This window comes from Charadrius vociferus, unplaced genomic scaffold (assembly GCF_000708025.1).
Source record: "Charadrius vociferus isolate BGI_N301 unplaced genomic scaffold, ASM70802v2 scaffold15, whole genome shotgun sequence".
NCBI lineage: Eukaryota > Metazoa > Chordata > Aves > Charadriiformes > Charadriidae > Charadrius > Charadrius vociferus.
In genome coordinates this window covers 8,681,184-8,703,760 of record NW_009650064.1, presented here as the reverse complement: position 1 = coordinate 8,703,760, position 22,577 = coordinate 8,681,184, and the positions used below count along the sequence as shown (strand labels likewise).

Sequence of the window (22,577 nt, the reverse complement as noted above, 5' to 3'; positions counted from 1 at the left end):
CGCCCGCCTTCTGGACGGAGGATGATGCTTCACTCCTCTCCCCCATCCCCGGCCCGGGGGGATGCCTCCTAGCACGACGTTCCCTGGACGGGGTGGGGGGGGATGCTCCATTCCCGGCCCGAGGGATGCCTCCCGGCACCACGACCCTGCTCCCCCGAAGGAAGGAGGAGAAGGCTGCAGCACCGGCTCAGCTCTCCTGGGGGACCCCTGACTCGCTCCCGGGTTTCTCCTCCCCACAAGACTCATCGCGGCGGCTCCTCCTTCCCCGACCCGGGAACCCGCGGGAGGCCGATTACCGCGGGGAATGGGAAGTCGCTCCTCCGTGGGGCTGAAGGAGGAGCGGGCTGCCGGCGGATCGGAGAGGAGGCGTGCCCGGGAGGTGGGGGGAAGAGGCGGGGAAGGAGGGCGAGAGGAACGGCGTTCCGGACCCGTCCCTGGCGGTGGAGTGCGAGGATGAGCCGCGGTGCCTGGAGGGTCCCGGTGGCTCTTAAATGCCTGCAGGGACCGCTGCTAGACAGGTAACGGGGGTGAAGAGGGGGAACCGACGGGATGGGGCATCGCGGAGGGAGGCGGCCCCGGGAGGGGGGCGTGTGATGGGGGCGGCGCGGCTGCCGGGCGAGGGGGAACCTGTGAGAGCTGTGCCCTCTTCACCGTGGGGAAGGACTGAACTGAACCCGCCTTTCACCTAACCCAGGAAGGGGGTCTCACGCCCCCTCTTCGCCCGCGCCACGCCGTGAGTGCGTCCCGTCGGTGGGTAAAGCCGCCACGGGTGGTGGAACGCGGGTTCTGCCGGGCGTGGGTCGAGCTGCCACGGCGAAAAGCGCCGGCGTGGGTTTCTCACCTTTGGTGGACCGGAGAGCGGGTGTGTTGGTAGGCAGCGCTGCTTCGAATCCAAGGGCAAAGGACATCCCACGAAGAGTGATTCAGCCTGAGCCACGAGAAAGCACGTACCAGCCCCGGAGCTTCCTCTCTTTCGGTTGTTAAAAATGGGTGGTTTCAGTCTCAGCGTGCAAGACACTAAGCAGGTTGCCTCTTTGGAAGGTTTTTTGGTTTGGTTTGGTTGTTTTTTGTTTTTTTTTTCTTCTGCAGTGTGCACCTTGGTTCCTCCTCACGATGAGATTTGCACAGCTCGGCTTCTTTCTGGGGGTGTTGGTTACTAACAATTTTGCTGAAGTATCAGCAGGGTATTGAAATGCCGTGATTGCTATAGATTTGTTGTTTACAGAGACAGACAGAGAGAATATAAGCAATATATTACTGTATCCCCTAGAGATTGCTTCTAGCTCCTAGAAGAGGAAGCTTCTCTGAGACAATGCACAATCTTTATTATTATTTTTTTGCCCCAGATCTCACAGTACCGAAAGAAGCTAATTTAAAATAGTAGGCTTGTAGGCCCCCACATACAATTGATATTTTCCATTAGCTCTTCAACTTACAGCAATTGTGTTCCCCATGTTCCTGGGGCCTAAGTGACAGCATGGAGTTGTTGCTCCATGTAAAGGGGCAGCAGGTAATAATTTTTCATCCATCTCTGCCTGATTCACTCCCTATGGTGGCAATTTTCTATCATATCGATGCAAACTTGCCTCTTCTTAGGCTGTCTGAAGCCTGCCTGGCTGTAAATCTGCCTCTTGTGTCTTATCTAGGTGTCTTTAATCCTTACTGCCTCAGGTTTCTTTGATCTAGTATTAGGCATTTAGGCAGAGTAGCTTCACTCAAAATAACAAGGCTTCTAGTCTTGTGACCCAGTATGCTAGAATACAAGATAAATTGTTTTAAGCTGTCTGACCTCTTATTCCCCATGTGTGTACACAGGCTTTATCTCTGAAATCTTGCCAGAATGAAATGGAATCTCAGTTATGTTTTTAAGCAGGAATATAGTGTTCTCTGATAAATTTATTGTTGGGTTTGGTTTATTTCTTTACTTTAAATGTTTGCTTAAATCCCTGCTAATACAATGTTTATTCTTTGCACTCGGTTGGGAGAAACCAACAAATATTGTTTTTAGCCTTGCAAGCATTCAGATTAGTGTGAACATCTAACCTGTGAAATTATGATGAAAAGGGCAAGTGAGGTAATCAAAATAACTCAACCACCTACCATATATCATGCAAAGCTTGGAAATATGATCAGAAGACTGAAAGCTGTAAGAAATCTGTTATACCTGAGTCTCTGCAGCAACTGATTTGTCGGTTGTACAGTAGGCAACTTAAAATGCCATCCTGTAAACGCTGTCAAGAAAAGGGAAGAGTTCACAGTGCAGGTAATTTCCCAAACTGGAAGCCTGCACTGTGTATCCCAGAACTTGGTGCATGACCAGCCGAAGAGCAAAGCCAGTTGGGAAGGTATGTGCTAATTTAGGCATTACTCAATGCCCTTCTAGTGTGGAGCAGACAAAGGTGAAGTGACTTACAGACACAGGAATAGACCTCGATATGTTGCAACTCATTTCCCGGCTACAGCTGAATCCCATGCAGATGTGCCTCACAGTCTGGGAAAACCCCTAACTTTCTCAAACCCAGCCTTTTCTGGAGAGAGGAAGGAAGGGAAGGAGTTCTGTCTTTTGTCTCATGCTTTATTTGAAGGCTGCCTTTTTACTTTGATCATTTCCTAGCGTTTCCTCTAATAGAAGGCTTTTTCCATCACATACGTAAGGACCAACAATTGCCATCAATTTGACCTCCAAATTCTAAGTTTTCCTCTCGTTAAAGCAGAAGGCCAGTTCTACAGGCTTCTTGTTTTCCCCATATACTGTCACAGCCTGTTCTTTGCAAGGGCTAGATCTACATCGATGGGTCCAGATTGTCGTGAACTCTTCGGTGTGTGCCCCGAGCTTGGCGAACGCAAGCCAGCTCTCACCCCGGAGCTGTATAGCCATAATAACACCGTGCTGTGCGGAGCAAATCGTGATGGGCATAGCCCTGGCTTCTATACAGACGTGCCCCAGCACAGCTGTATTGCTTCCAAATCAGGCTGGCTCCCATCCGAAGGATCAGTCTTAGATGCACTGTAAAAGTCCTGTTATTGGATATCCTAGTCACGTACTTGTACCTGTACCAGTCTCCGCTCGTATAAAATTGAAATCTTTTTTTCTTGGAATTATCCCTCACGGTCCAAGTATCCTTACTGTCAACAAACCCATTTTTTTCAACAACATTTGAGATATAAGGCATACCAAGTCATTTATAATTTTTAGGGATAGAAGCATACTCAATCTTAAATAAAACTTGAGCTTCTCGAATCCACATGCTGCAAGGTCTGAATTTGTAAAGATACATCAAATTTGCATTTATGAGGAGGTTTGACGTAACAGAGAGCATTCCCACAGCCAAATTCAGGCATCCGAACATCATGAGGCTGGTCTCTTCCTGCTTCCTGTGCAGCCAGGGAATGTTTTTCCTTATTCGAAGCAGGGGCCCAATTTGAAGGAACAATTTGTGTGAAAACAAAAGATAGTTGGTTGTTCCTTTTCCTTCAGAAACTGCAGGTGCACTCCTTTAGCCCAGATTACTTTAGTGCACGGCAGCATCCGCTAGATTTAAATGGCTGGAGAGTTGCAAGTATTAAAATCTCCACTCTAGGAGTGGGGCCTCAGTGAAAACTCAGGGTTTGCAGATGGGCAGTAAAATAAGACAAATGTAGTTGGTTATTACCATTATGGTTACACAGGACAGTGAAAGTTGGAGTTCTGACTGTATCCTTCTTTACTGGAAACATGGATGAAATGTGTGATGGAAACAGATTTGTGTGGTACAACAAACCTGGGGAAGCTGTCTTGTATTTGCATTTGCAGATTCTAATTTGTTTTCCAGTATCTTGTTATCAAAACAGTGTAGTAGGAAACAAGCGGTGAAAGGTGGTGGTATTGCACAGAGGTACATAATTTTTTTAAGATAATATAGTGAACTCAGCATTTGCTTTGAGTTTCCTAGTATTGGTATGGTAATGCTTTTTGTTTGTTTGTTTTCTTTAAGTGATAGAAACCACCTTCTAAAAGAAGCAGAGATATTACACAAAGCCAGGTTTAGTTACATTCTGCCAATCTTGGGAATTTGCAACGAGCCTGAATTTCTGGGGATAGTAACAGAATACATGACAAATGGGTCATTAAACCAGCTTTTACATGGGGTAAGTGTACTTACAGTCTTTAAATATAATCCCTGGCTGTTTCAAATATATTGCCATTTCCATACTTAAAGAAAGTAGTGTAGTAAAGCGTATTATTAATAATATTTCAAATTAAAAGCCAGTCATTACAACTACTAGTTTTTGGTGCACAGATAGACTTTCTGTATCCCCAAAAGACAACCAAACTCAGAAGACTTCAGTTTTATTACACTTTTTCCGTTAATGTCATGACCTATAACTGGCTTCATGTTGAATTATTATATACAATCACTTTAAAAATCTCTGTTGTTCTCCAATTAGAGCTGAAATACTTATGCTTACTTCAGCCTGGGTTTCAGAATTATTGACAATGTAAATATCACACAAAGATGAGTTTTTTCCCTGAATTTGAGACTTTATTTTTTTTAAAAAAAAAAAAAAGAAGATTTTTACTTAAGTTTATGGAAGTCAAATACAGCTAGTCTGAACAAATACAGATATTTCTACCAGATCTTATATTCAGGAGTAAGTTCTTCTGTGCTGAGCTCTTAGCTGCTCCCACTAGCTGGATCCGAGCATCCAATGTTGCTACTGTAAAGCTGCTGCAGTTGTGTCTCACCAGCACTGCAGTCTTGTCTGTACCTTTAATCAGTACATACCTCATGCCCTAGAGAGCTCAGATGTGTGTTTTTCATAAAGGCATTAGTGTCAATGCAACTTTTAGGACTTCAGCTGAGTTTTACTGCCTTTTTCTTAGTGTATTAATATTTATAAAGGTAGTATTTTGTGCTTAGTTTCACCGCAGCTTTTTTTTTTTTCCCCCAATGTCAGCTGAAGTTAGGATTCTTGCCTTCCTTTGGGTAGTACTTATAATCTGTGGGTTGCAAGTTTCATACAGGAGTTCATCTGTAAATCATATTTCCATATGAATGAGTAATACAGTAAATGTCTTACATCATGTATATCAGTCATGAACTATTATGTGAATGCTAAAGAACAGAAACATAACACTGCGTGATTAATATTAATATATTTGTTTTAACAGCTAACCAGCTCAGTTAAAATTTTTAAAGGAGTTCATGTAATGTATATTTTAAAAGATTACTGCTTGTCCAAGCCACTTTCTTCCTATTATGAAAGTCTTTGTGTTGTGCTATTAGATCAGAACAGAGGATTATATTCTGGTTTTGTGGTTTTATCTTGGCAGAAAGATGTATATCCTGACATTCCCTGGTGCCTGAGATTCCGCATTCTTTATGAAATTGCTTTGGGAGTAAACTATTTGCACAACATGAATCCTCCATTGCTGCACCATGACTTGAAAACCCAGAATATTTTACTGGATGATGAGTTTCATGTCAAGGTAGAGTTATTTAATTCTTATGTTCTAATGTGTTTTAATTTAATTAAAGTGTTTTAATTGTTGTAGAGGAGGAGGAGGATGTGGCCGTACAGAGAGGACATAATTGTATGCCATGTGTTTTCTTCTGTCCTTGCAGACAGAACTTCCTAACTTCTTTTGAAAACTCTGCTTTGCTCAAGTGTGGATTTGATCCATCTGAAAAGACTGGAAAGCCAGAATTTGGGCTGTTTGGGGTATAGTGGTGGCTGATACACAACAGCAGTGACACTCTCGTACGGCAGCCTTCCAAGGGTAGCTATGTCTGACCCTTTCTGAGGAGAAAGTAGAAAGTGGTCCTGTCCGAGACACTCAGACAAGTTAGTTCTGGAGGACAGTAGAACCAAATTCAAACATTAATACCCCATTTAATATTTATCATGCAATATGTATGTATATGTTCTGTTAGTGTGGTATAAGAACATGTAAAACGTAACTGCGAAATGTGAACGTGTTGGAAGATGGCTTTTGTGAGGCTCCTTAGAGAAAGCAAACATAAATAGGGAAGTAACATTAGTTTAAAACTTTAATTCTGCCTTTAAAATATCACTCCCACAATGTGAAAAAGAGATTAAAGTACTTCTGACAAAATGGTTAGATGCTTCCATAATTGCAAGAGTTGGGTTTGGTTTTTTTTAAAGATCCTCTGTTTTTAAAACTGATAGAATATACTATTCAAGTAAATGAGAAATAAGAGATATTTTGCATTTAATTTATAGCTGAGTGGCGAATGCTTCAGTTGTTACCATGAGATGAATCTTTATGTAAGCCCTCTGAGCAAAAATCAAAGATCCAGTGCCGATTTCTCCTTTCTCCATTGCAAAGATATTTTTCTTGGCAGCAAGCCGCCTTACGCAGCTTTGTCTCTGCTCACGCCCTCAGCAGGTCATACCTCCTCCCACTCAGTTGTGCTGGTATTGCCATCTCTCAGGCTTCCTGATAAACCTGACTGGGGAACTGGTCGAAGTCATTTTTCCATCCACTCTTTTTTTTTAATCCCTAACAGCACTGGTGCAGTCTGGGGCTCTGCCTGACCACATCTAAACATTTGCTTCGCTGGAGCAATTGAAGGGAAGAGATTGACTCTTGCCCTGCCTCCTGTAAGGAGTCTCTGGTAGCCTGTCCTTAGGGGTTTTAAGTGTTTTTTGAGGGTAAAGCAAGATTCTCTAAATTAGGAGAGCTGGCAGGAAACGCAAGGAAGGTTATCGCGCATGCCAAATAGACGTAGTATTGCATATGTATAAAAGTAACACCATTCATAGAGTGCTGTCTCAGATTTACTGGATGAGCAAGATAGTGTGACCAGTTACAGTGAGGAAGGCTTGATGAAACTGAGCTGGAGAGACAAAAAGGTTATTTTTCACTGTGGATTTTGACTGTATGCTCTCCAGAAAGGTTATTTCTGTTATCTTCATTGCCACAGTGCTCTCACAGGCATCTTTGTTGAAAATGTTTTTGCTCTCGTGCAAGTGCTGGAGAAGTGCAGAGCTCATAGCTGGCTACTTACGTTTCTCCCTGTATGACGGACACTCTGCAGCTCAGCCAGCAAGTTTCTTCTGCTGGCTGTTTGTTTCCCTACCCGTAACCTAGCCTGACATCTTGCTCCCGGGCTCAGAGATGGCTGGAATGTAAACCAAAGTCAATTCATTCTTTACGTGGGTGCGCTGTAAAATCTGTAGGAAGGGACAAGGCCCCAGAGTGCACAGGAAACAAAATATTCAGCAACTTTTTGCAGCACAGAATTTCAGAATATCAACTTTATTAACTCAAGATTAATATTTCGTCATTTTGGGCATGAGGTGGAGGGCCTTAAAATTTTTCCATGAGAGCAACTGTCTCGGGATATCTGCAAGCTGAGTTACATAGAGCTATTATGATTTATCCTAAATTTGTGCTTTCTGTACAACCAGGCAGCTAGAAGTAGTCGATGGGTTTTTGTTTGCTTTTCCTAACCAAAGAAAGTGATTTTCTTCATACAGGACGGACTCCTGTAGCAGATTCTCCAGCCATAGAGTATATGAGTACTTCCCTAAAAGAACAGGGTAGGGCAGTGCTATAGGGATAGCGTGAGTCATGACCTGGGAATGCTTTCTGAACCGGAGCTGGTGTTTCCTGTTGCTAGGACAACCACATACTTTTTGGGTGTCAGGTTAAGGACTTTTAGTGACCTGTTCTTTCGGGCATATTTCAGGAATTTCTAAGAACTGTCAGCAAATAAATCCAGTTTTTCTTCTCAGAACAACTGATTTGTCCTCTCCAGATTGCAGATTTTGGCATGTCAAAATGGCGTGTCATATCCATGTCGCAATCACGAAGTGAAACCTCTTTGCCAGAAGGAGGGACGATTATCTACATGCCACCTGAAGATTACAATCCCAGCCAGAAAACCCGTGCAAGTGTAAAACACGATATCTACAGGTAACTCATGTTGTTCTTGGGTGGGCTTTGCAATCTGAATTCAAATTTGATTTACTGAACTTAGACTTTGGCGTATTTTCTGCAATTTTCTTATTCTCAGAAGTGGTGTAAGCATACAATCAAAATGAGTCAGGGAAAATAGAATTGAGTGGTAGCTGGATTTGATCACCTGTTTCTGTAGAAAACACTGTGACAAGTGTAATGCTCCAGAAGTTAAGCTAGAACTACAGAAACAGACAGAGGAGATTGATTTCTATAAATGAGTGTACACACAGAGACAATATGGGGAGGGGAAAACCTGTTCGCACCATTATCTCAATGCACATACCCTGTAATTTGTCCACATCAATTAACACTATTTGCAGAATGTACTCGGGGGAAAGAAGGAGACATATTTTTGGAAAGGGGTTAGGAAAAAACAGGGTGATGGGATTGGAGGAAGTATTTAGAGAGATCATCTTAAGGAATAACTTACTTTATGAAAGTTCAGGTAGATTTGTGTCAGTCAGTTCTGAGTAGTACAAGTAATAGAATAGGAAGTAGTAGAGTGGTGCGACCCATGTAGCAAAACGGCAATTGCTCATAGGATATTAGAGTTACAATTAGCTAATCTGAAAAGGCTTGGAGAGCTCAAAGATTACTTGAACGATCATGGAGGGAATTGTCATACGTAAATGGAGATCGAGGTGGCATGAAGAGGCACATCACTGTGAAAAAGCCCATCTCTCTGTCGCACTCTACCACCTTTACCTTCACTGTCTTTGACAGGGTTGTATTTTGGTGACAGATGGATCAGTCTCAGAGAGTCTTACTGACTTCCAGGGACACCACTATTTCTCTTAATTGTCCCTTGCCCTTAAGAGGCACACGAGGTTCCTTGACATTCCTGTCCAAAGAACAGAGATGGTAACATACCTGCTTTCCTCACCCTTAGATGAAGAAATCTGGACTAGGAAGACATTGAAAATTAATAATGGTACATTACTAGGAAGACATTGAAAATTAATAATGTGGGGGAAAGAAGTAGTGGGGAAAGAAGTAGTGTCATATTATCTCCTCTGGCTTCTAATTTTAGAGGATTTAAAAGTGTGGCTGGTGGCTTAATGAGTGAGTGGAGATTAGGAAGAAAAATGTTTGTTAAAAAAAAATAAATGTGTTCAGAGTAATGACAACCAAATGGGGGAAAATAAGAGAAAAAAGATCAGTAGAAGATCTTAGAAAAGTGATAAATTCAGAAGGAAAGAGATTATTTGAGAAGAGAGAGAAGAAACTGAGACAACATTGTAAGGAGGAATGGCTGTTCAAGGCAGGAAGATGTGAAGGTAGAGAGACAGTGAAGGAAATGACCACCAGAAAGGTCACACAAGAAGGTCTGTGCTGAGGATCGGAAGGAGATGCTGTGAAGCAGAAATAAGAAAGGAAAACATGATGAGTGTAAAGAGGGATCAGCAGAAAGTGGTATGCTGCAGTGTGGTAGAACTGAGAAAATAATCTTTCATTGTAGAGAGATTCCAAACTGAATGAAAGGCTGGATGTCTGACCAGAGCAGATACAGCTGAATGTTGTTGCGATATTGAAGCTAACTTGTGAGGAAGGATCTTTCTTAAAGAAACAAATGCTCTGCAGTACAGTCAAGAAGCATTAACTTTTAGAAAAGGAACAATTTGCTGTGCCAAAAAGAAAAAAAGCCTGCATGAATTTCTCAAGAATGCATCAAAAGCAGGCTTTCTAACAGGGAGGACTGTTTCTATTAAGTTACTTGAATAATTTTTTAACATTGGTGAATGTTAAAATGTGAATGGAATAAGTAGTTAGGGAAGCTCAATTTATGTGATTGATTTTAAGCATCAGTTATTTTGTTCTTACTTAATTTTTTTGATTCTTCCTAATTGGTAGCTGTTCGATGATATAATGCTTAGAGGCAGTTAAATGTAACCTGTATGCAAAATTTGGTACTTCTCAGTGATACAGGAAAATACTGTCTTTGTCTACAGTTACTTGAGTAGTTGAGCAAACATTTATATAATTCTTCTTTAGCTAAAATATAATTCTTTTCATAGTTTATTTTTATTGCTTCAGTGGAAATTGGATTTCACTTTTTTTGAGGTAACATTTTAAAAACTTTTTAATCCATTTTGAATTCGATTTATTGAAAAAATAAAGGAGCAGAGGTTAGTTTACAAGGATATGTTTGAAATTAGAAATTAGGTTCTTAAGCAGTGAAATGTTTTTGCTCTGTCATTCTAGCTTTACAGTTACTAGATTTATTCCTCACACCAAATTCCTATTCTTAAATAGGAAAAACAGATTTGGGGTTCTTACATTATTTTATTTTATTTGTTTTAACTGTATTGCTTGTTTTTTTATAAATGAAGTCAATGCTTCATTCAAATGAGATAATCTAATCCAATTTTAAGTACAAACGTGTTTAAAGTTACATTTTTAAAATATATCCTGATGCCTGAAGAGGGTGACTAGTCTATTAAAGATAGAGCAGATTTGTATTCACTGAGCCACTTCCCATTCATGCTGGTGTGAATGGAAAAAAAATTCACTGGTTTGAGTAAGCTGATGTGTGTTCAGTGTGCTGGCTGTAGTTCATTTTGTGAAGTGAATCTTGTGTGTAAAAGTGAGATCTCTCCCTATAGAGAAGAGTGCATATGTTGAAAGTATATATGGCTGCGGGGGGGGGGGTTAGCGCATAGCTGGAGTGTGCTTCCCAGATGAAAGTCTGTGTCTTACCTGACTCTGACTTTGTGTTGGGATAGAGGTGTTGGTGAATGCCATCCTCCCTGCGAGTACCCTGTTTCCCATGTCAGATCCGGACTGGGGAGATGCCATAGTATTGCAGTTGGGACAGAGCAGTTGGGATTCTGGGGCTCACTTTAATTTGCATACTGAGATTTAAACTGCGTGTATGTAATTCACAACATAGTAGTAGAGCAGAGCTAAGACAGATTTGGAATAGAAGTTTATACGCCAAGTACCTTTTCTGTACCTAATGTCATTAACTAGTTCTAGTTGAAGTCACTGGTTAAAATTCCTGCTAGTTTTCATATATTCAGGTCATTGTTGTGGTCAGGTATAGTCAGTCCCGTGTGTGCCTGCAGGATCATTTTAGCAAAAAGTTGTTAATAAAATGTAAAGCTGAGCACATCATGTTACCAAGTGACAGCAATTTAAAATAATGTCTTCTACACTTTTTATACTTTAAACAGTTATGCAATTATTATGTGGGAAGTGATGTCAAGGAAACAGCCATTTGAAGGTAAGGCCATGTCTTCCTTCTTCAATTTGTTTTTTCCAGCCTTACATAAAGGCTAAACCTGAGACCTGAGTACCTGGGGACTTCATTTTAGGGGTTACTTTTTAACGATTCAATTTTTAAGCTTGTTGAAGAGCACATTGAGTTACTTTTCAAATTAAACTCTTTTTCTGTATTTTTTTAAATTACAATAAAATTACATAAATTAAAAATACTTTTGTAAGCAAAGGAGCATAACCTTATTTTGGTGAACTGTAAATACTATGTCTGCAAACTAAATTATTCCTCCTATTGTAAGCTATTTATATTGCATATATTTCTAATGAATGCACGATGTCTATTTTGACAGAAGTTATAAACCCCTTGCAGATAATGTACAGCGTGTCACAAGGACAGCGACTGGATTTAAGCGAAGAAAGTTTATCAATGGACATTCCTCATCGAGTGCTCATCATAAGATTAATAGGAAGTGGATGGGCACACGACCCAGATGAAAGACCATCATTCTTAAGTGAGTTTACCTTGCATCATAAGAAAAGATTTTAAAATTGCCAGATTTCTGTTGAACGTGGTACTTACAGAGCAAGGCTATAGTCACAAAAGGGAAATGGTGAACACTTCACAAGATGCATGCGCCCCATCTTACTGCATATGATAAGGTGTTTGTCTGCTTTCACCATGTCTGCAAATGAACTTTTATGAATGAAACTATGCGTGTGCCATAAAACCAAGTTGTTAGTTGGAGTCTTTTGCATTTGCCATCGCTAATTTACCTGTAAAAAAATAACATATTTTGTTTAACTACTTGCACTTGGGGTTTTTTTTGTTTATTGTTGAAGGGAAACTTTTTTTAAGAAAGGGGGGTAAGCGAAGTATATAATGAGTACTGTGGGATTTATGAGCAAGCTGGCAAACATGCCAACAAATCATTGCACATCAGATAAGCTATAGTGACTTCACCTTGTGTTTGCATCTCAGTATGAATCTTTTTCACTAAGACTTTATCTTTGACTGTTCCACCTCCCAGACTGAGCAGGAACTGGTTGAACCCATGTGCTTATCTATCCCTTTCCATCTTTGTTCAGCTTTTTTTCCACAAGACCAAATATAGACGCTTTCAGCCTTTTTTACAGTGGATTACAGAATTTAGAGAATAAGATTGAAGTGTGAGCTTGTAGAGATAAGCATGGCATAGTGTGAACTGGAAAAGTTTTGGTTTGATTTTTGCAAACTTTTGTTTGTCGCACTTAACCAACACACTTGGTGTACGTTGAATCCGAATTTATTCCCCATAACAATTTCTTTTAACATGCTTAATTTTGTAGTGACTTTTGGCTCTTGTTTGGCCATTGTGTAAAGGTAATTCCATAAAATTGGTAGGAAGTGATTACCTGTTTTCAACTTTGAAATTTGCTCTTGTGAGCATTGCTGTGGCCACATATGTCAGTGTGGTGAAGCTAACAGTGGTTCCTGCAACTGCCTCGCTGTGCTTCTTTACTTTGCATGTGCTTTAAAAACTTCCTCATGCACAGCGCAGATGGTTGCCTTTGAGAGGCAAAAATGTAGAAAAAGAGAGTTACTGGAATTGTTCAAATGTAGAACAGTACAAAGAGCTCTGGTCTAACCAATTCTATATTCTATAACCAATTCTAAGTTTTTCACTGGTTAGGTTGAGGATGCAAGGTCTCAAACCTGAAATACTAGGTTTTTCAGTTGGTTCTGGTGGGTTTTGTTTTTAGGGTTTGTTTCGGTAGGTTTTTTTAATGTTACCGGCAGAGAAGTCCGCAATCTTAAAGTTTCATTTATAGCATTGGTCAACAGAACTTTGTTTATTATTTTGAAAATCATTATAGGCATACTTCCTTTGAGCTGGAAATTGTTAGAAAGTTGCTGTTCAGACAGCTTAGAAAGAAATGTTCATAACTTCATTTTTTTGCATCAGTTTGGCAGAGGACAAAATGGGGACGCATCCAAACACATACAGCAGCCTCACGTTCAGTTTATAGTCCAAAATGAATAACATGACCTTTTTTGAGGCATTCTTATTTTGAAATGTCAGGTTATTTTGGCATGAATCTGGTTTGTATCATTGTAAATTGTGGATTTTTTTTTTTTCCAAACAAGGAAATATATCTATTTATAATATTTTTTAAATCAAGAATAGACACATCATGGTATTTCCTTATGTGTTCTTGTTTTCCTCTGTCAGTTAACCAAAACAACATAGCAATCAAAGTCTATGGTCACACTGAAGGGATAATTACCTGGGATACGTACTAAAGTGTGTGCTCACTTGGGTTCTGTTATTAGTGCCATGTCTGTAGTAAGATGGTCTTTGAAGAAAACATGCATTGCTTTTTCCCCTACTTTACTATCATAAAAAGAAAGAGGAAGTTGCAAAACTGTTGCAAAATTAAGGGAAGTAAAGCTCACTGATTGGGAAATTTTGCAATTACCGTAGCATGGGGTAGGAGGAAACCAAAACATCCAAACACCCTTTTTGTTAAATAAACTTTAAATACAGAAGCTCAGTTAACCTGTCTGTTCCCCTTATAAAGAGGGGATAAAGACTACTTATCACCGTGTTTCTGCGTGTACTTGGAATGTGTACCTACAAATTAATTATAATCAACAAAAATTAACAGTGCTAATATTTCAGTGTGGAAAATGGAGCACCAGACCTGTAAAACTCCATTTTAGCTGGCATAAGAAAATAAAAATCCCAGTATTGAATGTATGCCTTGAAGATGCTAGTGGAAAAAAAAATAATATGGGAGAACTGTGGTAAAATTACAGTAAAAAATAAAAAAATGTTAATAAGGATGCGGTGTGAGGGATTGCTAGTACGGTTAAATGGGTTTTGCCGAATGGGTAGAGCCCACAGAAATGCAGTAGAATTGTGATGTGCCATCATCTTTTCCTGAGGCTTTGTTGTACTTGAGCACAATTTCAAAGAGACGTTTTTATAGTACAGTCATGTCAAAATTTGAAACACTTAGTTTTGTAAACCTTTCAGCATTGGAAAGCAAGGGAGGATAGCACAGGTTGTCACGGGCTTATTGGGTTGTCGTGTGTCTCCATATGTGAGCAGATGGTTTTAGCTTCTCTGCCGTGCTGCCTTTGGTGAGCATGAGGACACTGTCATTTGGATTCACTGGAGGTGATAGGTCAGTGCCTTGACTATCACCATCTTCTCCAGCCCTGCCACACGGCATCTATTCTGGATTTTGCTGTGGTGGGGGGTTGTTTGTTTATTTTCCTTATTATAAATATTTAATCCCTCTGTTGGAGTAGGAAGACCGCAACTGACTCTGAGGTCTTTTGCTGTTTGGTCCCATTTAGCAAACCAGGCTTGATGGGTCTATCTTGAAATACAGCAACGGCACCGATCTAGTCATCCCAGGAATGCAAGGCTTGGGGTCGGGCACAGCCTGGGATCTCTTTTGATACCGAGTGCTGAGGTGGCCAGATCAGGACAGAGTTTGTTTTGGTGATGTGAAACTGTTGTGTTTGTGACAGAAGAAAGCAAGAAAGATCTGTTTAGCAGCTTTGATATGTATCAATAGCCAAATTACTTTTGTAAATTTAAGAAAGTAGCTTTAGCAAAATGAAAACTTAATTTCCACCTTAAATCCTTCAGCAAAGTACTCTTTCTTTGTTTAGAATGCTTAATAGACCTTGAGCCAGTCCTGCGAACATTTGATGAAATAGCTATGCTGGAAGCAGTGATTCTGTTAAAGAGATCAAAGGTAAGCAGCTTTTGTTACAGTCATGAGTTGGTCAAATAAGTTGGTAACTTTTGCTTGCAAAAAGAAATGTCATCTCCTTTGTCATTTATCTAATCTTGTATCTGGCTGCGGCATGTGTTTGTACAGAGCTGTCATCTTGTCTTATAGCAGAAATTTAATGCAGGTAAACATGTCTCTTCCAGTCACTATATGAATCGCGATGCATTTACAAGAGTGGAAAGAAAACAGATGTGGAGCGGTTATCTCTAAATATACCTCTGAATCCCCAAGAGGTAAATATTTTACATACTGCTTTTGTTTTTTGGCATCATTAAAGATCCTGAAAGCTTTAAAGAGAGGTTAACTTAGTAAGGGGGAATTGTTCTGTGGTTTACTTTCCTGTGCAGTCAGGAGAGGCATAAAATGCATGAGTGGAGCCGGGGTGTAAAAAATGCATAGCCATATTGGTGAAGATTGTAAAGAGTGAGTAAGCAGAAATGAGAAGGACACGTTTGGTATATCCTCTAAGCGTGGGAAAGCCAGTGCCTCAGGGAGGAACGCAGCACACAGTGTCTGCAACTTGTAATAGACTGACTTCTGCTCCCTTACAACTCTATGGTGCTTGCTTATATAGGGTCATATTGATATGCTTTTACATTTTGATTCTTAATGGTGCTTCTTTTGATTCTTACTAATTAAACTTCTGCACAAAATTGCTGTCACCTTTGGAAAAACACAAGTATTAGGATTACATGGATTTCTTCTGTTTTACTGTATTTTAATTATGCTGTCTATTGAGCTTTTAGATAGTAGGGAAACAACAGTGATGGGAAAATACTCTAAATCATTGCAACTTTGTATTTATTTAATGTGAGTTTTCATTATTCAACTGGAATCATTTCAGGAAACATATTCTGGCTCTGTACAATGTGATGCACTTCCCCTTCGGAGCATCTCTCCAGATTTATCAAGAATGAAGTCTGTTCCCAAGTGTAATATCCTCTCATCAGGTAGAGATACTAATGACTTCATAAAAACTTAAGTTGCTATCACAGCTTTACACTCCCACTGTAACATTGCATTTGCATAGTAGATAGTTGGATCTCGGCTTATGTCAGAAAAGAGATGTATTTTGCAAACTTAGTGCTCTGGGTAAAAAACTAGAGTGTTTTAGCTCTGATTTTCTGTTCCTGTCACTTGAGAAATACCCACTGCTCACAGCTTCAGTTTTCCCATTCAGGGTCACGAGCGCAGAGATAGCATTTACTTGTCCCTTCAGACCCTTGGCCATTTAGTTAATCATTTGTGAACTACTCCTGAAGATAAAAAGGCTAAACATTTTGAGGCACTCCTAAAGCTGAGTAAATGGAAAGTTTCTAATGCAGCCCAACCTCTCGATCATTTTTGGTTCAACAAATAAAACGGCTTTAATAAATAGATTGCCTTGCAAAAGTATCTGCACAGACCTTTTGCAGCTGTCACCTTTTCTGAATAAAAGTTGGCAAAATGCCCAGACAAAACTCAATTTTGAGGTTTTGCTGACATCAGAAGACTGAAACATGCAAGGGGACTCAGGTGAAATAGTAATACATGGTGAAACTAAAACTGCACTTGAGTTTCTTCTCTTGAAAGAATGCAAACATATATTTCAAAAGAACGGCACATCCTTTGGCTTTCCTGGGGCCAATGGTGTGAAAGTAGACAAGACGATTGACTTCACTACTATAAAGCAGAGCATCAAAAAGTGCTGAGGTGCTGTAAGACTGGAGATACTTTGGTAAAGGTAGGAGGGCACAGGCAGTTTCTTTTCCAGTTCCTGTTTGAACACATCCACAATTCTAGGCTTGTACTCAATGTACTAGAAAGATATAAATATAGCAAGAATTGCGGGGAAGATAAATTACAGGAGGCTTAAGGAATTTGAGTTACAGGGGAAAATGGTAGAAAGCAAACGTAGTGTAGTTTGGCTGTACCTCTACCCAAACATTTATCTGTACACATAGTATAAAGATCTTAAAGATAAAGAATAAATTGTGGTTACCAAGCTTAATGGGAATGTTGTGATGAATGTTAGAAAGCAGATGAGACTGAATATGAGCATGGACTATAAGTGTAATCAGATAAAAGAATAATAATGATAAATGTCAGCCCTTCTTGCTGCTGGTTCCTGTTAAAAAATATATCTGCCTGTGGAGGGCATTGATGAGATTGTGGTGGTACTATTAATCTGATTGATCAGTTGGTGATCCTTTACGTAGTGACTGCTTAGACTTCGTCGCATGTGTGTGTAGATACTGTAAAGCCTGTGAAAATAGTGTCTACAAAACCATACTACAGCAGAAGTGTTTGTTATTACTTTATTACTTTGCCAATATCTGCATCAGCTTTATAATGGAAAGCAAGACTGACATACTCTTCTTATTTTGCCTAAATTGGATACGATCACTTCAGTTGAAAATCTGTTCCCAGGTATGTCTTGCCAAGAGATGAGTTTGGCATGGCACCAAAGCAGAAGTTAGTGACTATAGATTTTAGTTGAGTTAGTTTTTCCACCAATACAATTAGAAGATTTTTTCAGAAACTTGCTCCTTCAGAGTTAGGAAATGTCTTCTAACTTTCAGCCTCTTTAATTTTTCTTCCCGAGCCAGCTTATACACACACTTGTTCTTGGCCATTGCTTTAAGCTTAAATAGCTCTTTTCCCATTTTACTTCTGATATACAGAGTAATCCTTTAATACACTTTGTTTTGCTAGAAAAACAGGATACGCCCTTTTGCAGTCCATTTCTAAAATAAGCTCCTTCATTCTTTTGTTTTCCTACTAGTCTTCCCTGTGCATGTTCTAACTTAAGTCATTGAACTAAGGCTATCAAAAATCTGTACTTAGTATTAGAAAATAAGTGTGATGAGTGTTTTCTGCCTGAAATAAGAACTTTACTTAACATACTTTAGAATTTTATTTTCCCTTTCTCACAAGATCCTTCGTTACAGAATAACCTACCTACTTGGGTTTTTTTCCTCACCTCAATTCCAAATCATTAGCCCCAGCTTGAAGCAGAAAGTCTAGATCTCATGTTTTGTGCTACCAAATTTCCAGTTCTATTACTCCAGTTTCTAGGTCAACTAGGTTTTGTCTGAGTAACCTGGGTCAACCCCTTCTTTCTGAAAAACATCTGCAAATTTCATTAGCGTGTTTCTATTTTTTATGCTATGGTCACCGGTCAAGTCAATCTCTCATAGTAGTACAATCCCAGTAGTTTGTCTCTAATGGTATTAAAGAGCCATGTGTGCCTAGAGATCTAAAACAATCTATCCCAGTAGAGCTGTTTAAAATCCTTTTCTAAAATGATCTTTCATTCCCACCGCTTGTCTCCTAATCCTTTCTCATTCATGCAGTAGATAACATCTGCTGCTTCACACTATATAGCTCTGCCCAGCTGACTTTCTCTCTCTTTAATGAAATTAAAAGCTAGTTACTATGAGCTCTAGTCCACCATTTTTTAAACAATAAGGGTTTCATTTCTTTCACATTTTCATGTCCCTGCTGCTTGTAATTACAGCCATATCCTTCCACAGGTCAACACGCTGATCTAGAAATACACCTTAAAATATCTCCTCTGGATGGGTATCTATAAATCCTGAGCTGTCCAGGGGGCTACCTGTTCTTATTGTGTCTTTAGATGTTCATCTGAATTCTTACATGTGCATCTCTGTTCTTAGTTAACATCTCTGAAGCTCTGTATCAAGTGACATCGTTAAAGTTTGTAATGAAAACTGTATACAGAATTAAGCGTATGCACTGTAATTGGTTTCTCATCAGCTATTTGTTATCTCTTCTTTGAGTCACTCCTACTGCAGCTTTCACATCCATCATCTTTTTCTGCCATGAAAAAGTCCTAAAAATAGAAACTATTAAGCTTTCCACCTGATAAAACCCCTTTTCCCCCCCTTTCTTTGCAAATATTTACATGAAGCTTTCTTGAAGTCATCTGCTGTTTTGATGGACTACCAAAAGTTTCCATTGGCTTCCCACTGAATGTCACTATTGGTCTTCATGTTCTTTCCCTCCATCTGGATCTTTCTTTCAAGCTTTCCACCTTTGTTACACTGCCAAACTTCATCAAAATAAATTATTGGTTTTCATGATGACTCCTAGCTACCTCTCCAAACACTTGAAGGAGTTATTTTTTTCTTCCAGTCCCTACAAAATTTTTTCTGTCAGACAGGTTGTTTTAAAGCTCACATCTACCAAATTTATCCTCTCAATGTTCTTTTAAAATAAAACAAGACCCCCAAACCCATAGTCAATCCCCGGTAAAAGATGAGGGACGTGAATGTACTCAGAACCTGACTGTAAGGACGTTAATTTGAAGAAAGGACTATATTTGAAGTTAATTTAGGTTGTTTATGACTTGTTTTATGGAATTCCTCTGAATAGTCTCTGATGGCTGTTTTTTATTTGAACATAGAAGTAATACAGATCACTCTTTTTTCTTTCCCCTCCTTTTTTTTCCCTCCTTTTTTTTAAAGGTGGAAATTCTGAGGGTCTGCACTCTCTCAGCAGTCAAAGCACGGATGAAAATATCTCTGTAACTCAGAGCGCCAAACTTCTTATGCATCCATACACTCATTTTCGCTCATCTGAGAAGAGTCTTTCAGATGCCTCAAATTCTGCATCGTGTATGCTGCGATCATCACCAGTTCTTTCAGGTACAGCAAACACTGATTTAATTCCACGACCCACAATAAGTGTCCTAATAAATATGTGTGTATGAAATGGAAACTGGAATGGTGGTTCATCTGTAAAATGAAAACAAAGCATTCTACAAATTCAGAATGGAAGTAATTCTGTCCTTTAGCCTTATATTACAAAGTAAGTAAAACCAATGTAAAATGTGATGAAGTACACGTACCTGCAGCCCCTAGCTTTTTTCTCTCTTTTGAGCAAACTTAATTTCTGCTGCCTTGGATCTTGTTTATCCCATTCCCTTTGCTCATATTATTTCTCCTTTCTCCTACTTCTGTAGCAGTGCTGCAGTCCAACAGAACAGTAAAAAAGTTAGCTTGAGCTTAACTCATCTTGTTGCCTGTCACTTCCTCCCCACTTTTTAAGCCTGTCACTTCTCTCCACTTTTTAAGCCTGTCAGTCTTCCTCTTAGTAATTGTGGGGCAAAGAGAAGCAGCAGCTGTGTCAGCATCTCACAATTAATGATCTTCTGTGTTAGTAGACAGCCCACTGCATGATACTCCTATGCACCAAATAACTGTTAAATGTGTGCTTCCAAAAAAAAAAAAAAAGAACAAAAAGAAACTTAAATGCATGATGAATTATTCAGAGAGATATTTTTTTCTGGACCACACAGTAACATGCAACTTTATAAAGGTCTGCCGCATCGTCCCTCTTCTGGGAATATGAGGACTGGCACCTCTTCACTGTGTGAATCCTCAGCTTGAGGAAAATACGTAGGAAACTACAGGGATGTTTTCAGTAAACTTCAATAAAAATCCCACTAGAAAGTGAAGTTACCACCTCTCTCTTTTTAGTACCAGGTTGGGTTGAACACTGGAACAGGTTGCCCACAGAGGCTGTAGAAGTCCCATCACTTTGGAGGTGCTCAAAATTCAGCTGGACAAGGCTCTGAGCAACCTGAGTTATCCTTGAAGTTGGCCCTGCTTTAAGCACCTCCTTGAGGGTTCCTTCCAACCTAAATTATTCTGTGATTCAGATAAAATAAATACTTTAGCCACTAAATTTGACAAATTGGAACATTTAAATGTAGAATACAATAGTGAAATGTTAAAAACATGTTTAGTAGTCTAGCATATCTCTGACCAAAGACAAGTTTTAAACAGCTCTTTCTCAGCTTGTTCTTTGTTCTGTGGCACTATTTATTGACAGACAGTTACAATGTTTTGTTTTGTTTTGTTTTTAATCCTCACCAATCTCAGATTTTGTTTTGGAAACCATACAACAGAATGTAGCTCATCAGTGGATCCAAAGTAAAAGAGAAGAAATCATTGATCAGATGACTGAAGCATGTTTGAATCAGTCACTGGATGCTCTTCTATCAAGATTTCTACTCATGAAAGAAGACTATGAACTTATAAGCACTAAACCTACAAGGACATCAAAAGTCCGACAACTGCTTGATACGTCAGATAGCCAAGGAGAGGAATTTGCCAGAATTATAATACAAAAGTTGAAAGATAACAAACAGCTAGGACTTCAGCCTTATCCAGACATTGTATCTAATTCTCTAAGACTGCAGCTTTAAACGTATTCTTTCTGTATGAAGCCATGTGAATATTTCTTACAACACGATTCTTGTTTCTATATAGTAGTTTTATATATGTACCACTTTGTCTTTACTGTGCCTCTGTAGAGTCTCAGAAATGACACTGAGTTTTCATCTAGACTGCATTTGGTGAATTATAAATTAATCTGTTGGAGTGCAGTCATAAAGCCAAACGCTTGACACTTATTGACTCAATTCATACAAGAATTTTGTTTATACCTGACAAAGAAACAACATTAAATGTTCCCTATTTTGCATATTTTCTGTTTATACATATCCTTTCCTTTCACGTCACAGATTTGAGGCAACCCATCTCAACTTGGAGTATTGGGTTTTCTCCCTCCATCTGCTCTTTCCCATAGAGGGAGGAAAAAATCTAGGTGCTCTATTTTGGGGCTTGTATGCCATGTTCATAATAAATTTTCTTCTTTCAGCCTTACTGGTTACTCCTCCCAAGACATCGGAGAAGAATGGTAGGTGGGAGGAAGTTTACATTGCATTTTTACCGGATTTTTTATTATGTTTTGTTTTGTTTTTCCCATTTTGTTGCCAGGGCAAGCACTTCAGACCACAGCATAAGAACATCAGTCCACAGAGGAGCCCGAGGGCAAGGAGGACATTGTGCTGATCGTCTTTGTTCTGCTAAGAACTGATACATTAGAAAGGGTGCAGCTATAGCCTTTTACACTATTTGGTTACACCCGCTTAAACCCCTCTTGAAATCATAGTATGATGAGATCCACATACAGCTTATACAGAGGAACCCTCAGTTAATACCTCTTTTACATTTCCTTAGTTAATGCCTCCCTTACCTTTGTCATCTGCCATAAATACTTCTCATGTTGCTGGATCAAACATTTAATTCAATTCTATTTTTAGTATTTACATGATGAGCAGTAGTTTGGGTCTGTACAAAGATCTAGCATGCACTGCCCTGCCAGGCTGGAAGTGATGTGTGTGGGTCTCCCCTGCCATGACCTGCTTTAACCTTCTCTGGACATGAACTCTGCCATCCTTTTTTGTCTGAAGGATGGTGCTAACGTGTTGAGGAACAAATGGGGCCACCTGAGAGAAAAAGGTACGTGGTATTTTTTTCAGCTCATTTCAGAAAGCCGTAGCAACTTTACCTAGGTGGCTTCAGAACTAGTAAAAAAACTGCTGGTTTTAATTTGTCAAAACACAGCACAGGCAAATGATTTTTACAAGAACTAAAAAATAATTACAAATTCTGCTAACACTGTATAAAATTTAGGAAATTCCAAACCACACATACAAGAAAGCTGAAATCTGTCTAAGCTACCATATAGAAAGGAACAGATAAATGAAGAATCCGAAGTGATGGCTGTTTGGAAACCTATGGAAATG

General features: G+C 39.5%; 1 protein-coding gene across 1 annotated transcript; it reads left to right on the top strand.

Moving 5' to 3' along the window:
• Positions 1–474: 474 nt before the first annotated feature.
• Positions 475–21,255, top strand: RIPK2 (receptor-interacting serine-threonine kinase 2). Its single transcript, XM_009891862.1, has 11 exons — positions 475–518; positions 3,975–4,128; positions 5,315–5,470; positions 7,767–7,924; positions 11,143–11,192; positions 11,539–11,700; positions 14,853–14,938; positions 15,121–15,210; positions 15,822–15,927; positions 19,447–19,626; positions 20,866–21,255. The coding sequence occupies exons 2-11, from the start codon at positions 4,093–4,095 to the stop codon at positions 21,189–21,191; spliced, it is 1,350 nt and encodes a 449-aa protein (XP_009890164.1). The 5' UTR covers positions 475–518; positions 3,975–4,092; the 3' UTR covers positions 21,192–21,255.
• The last annotated feature ends 1,322 nt before the right edge of the window (positions 21,256–22,577 follow it).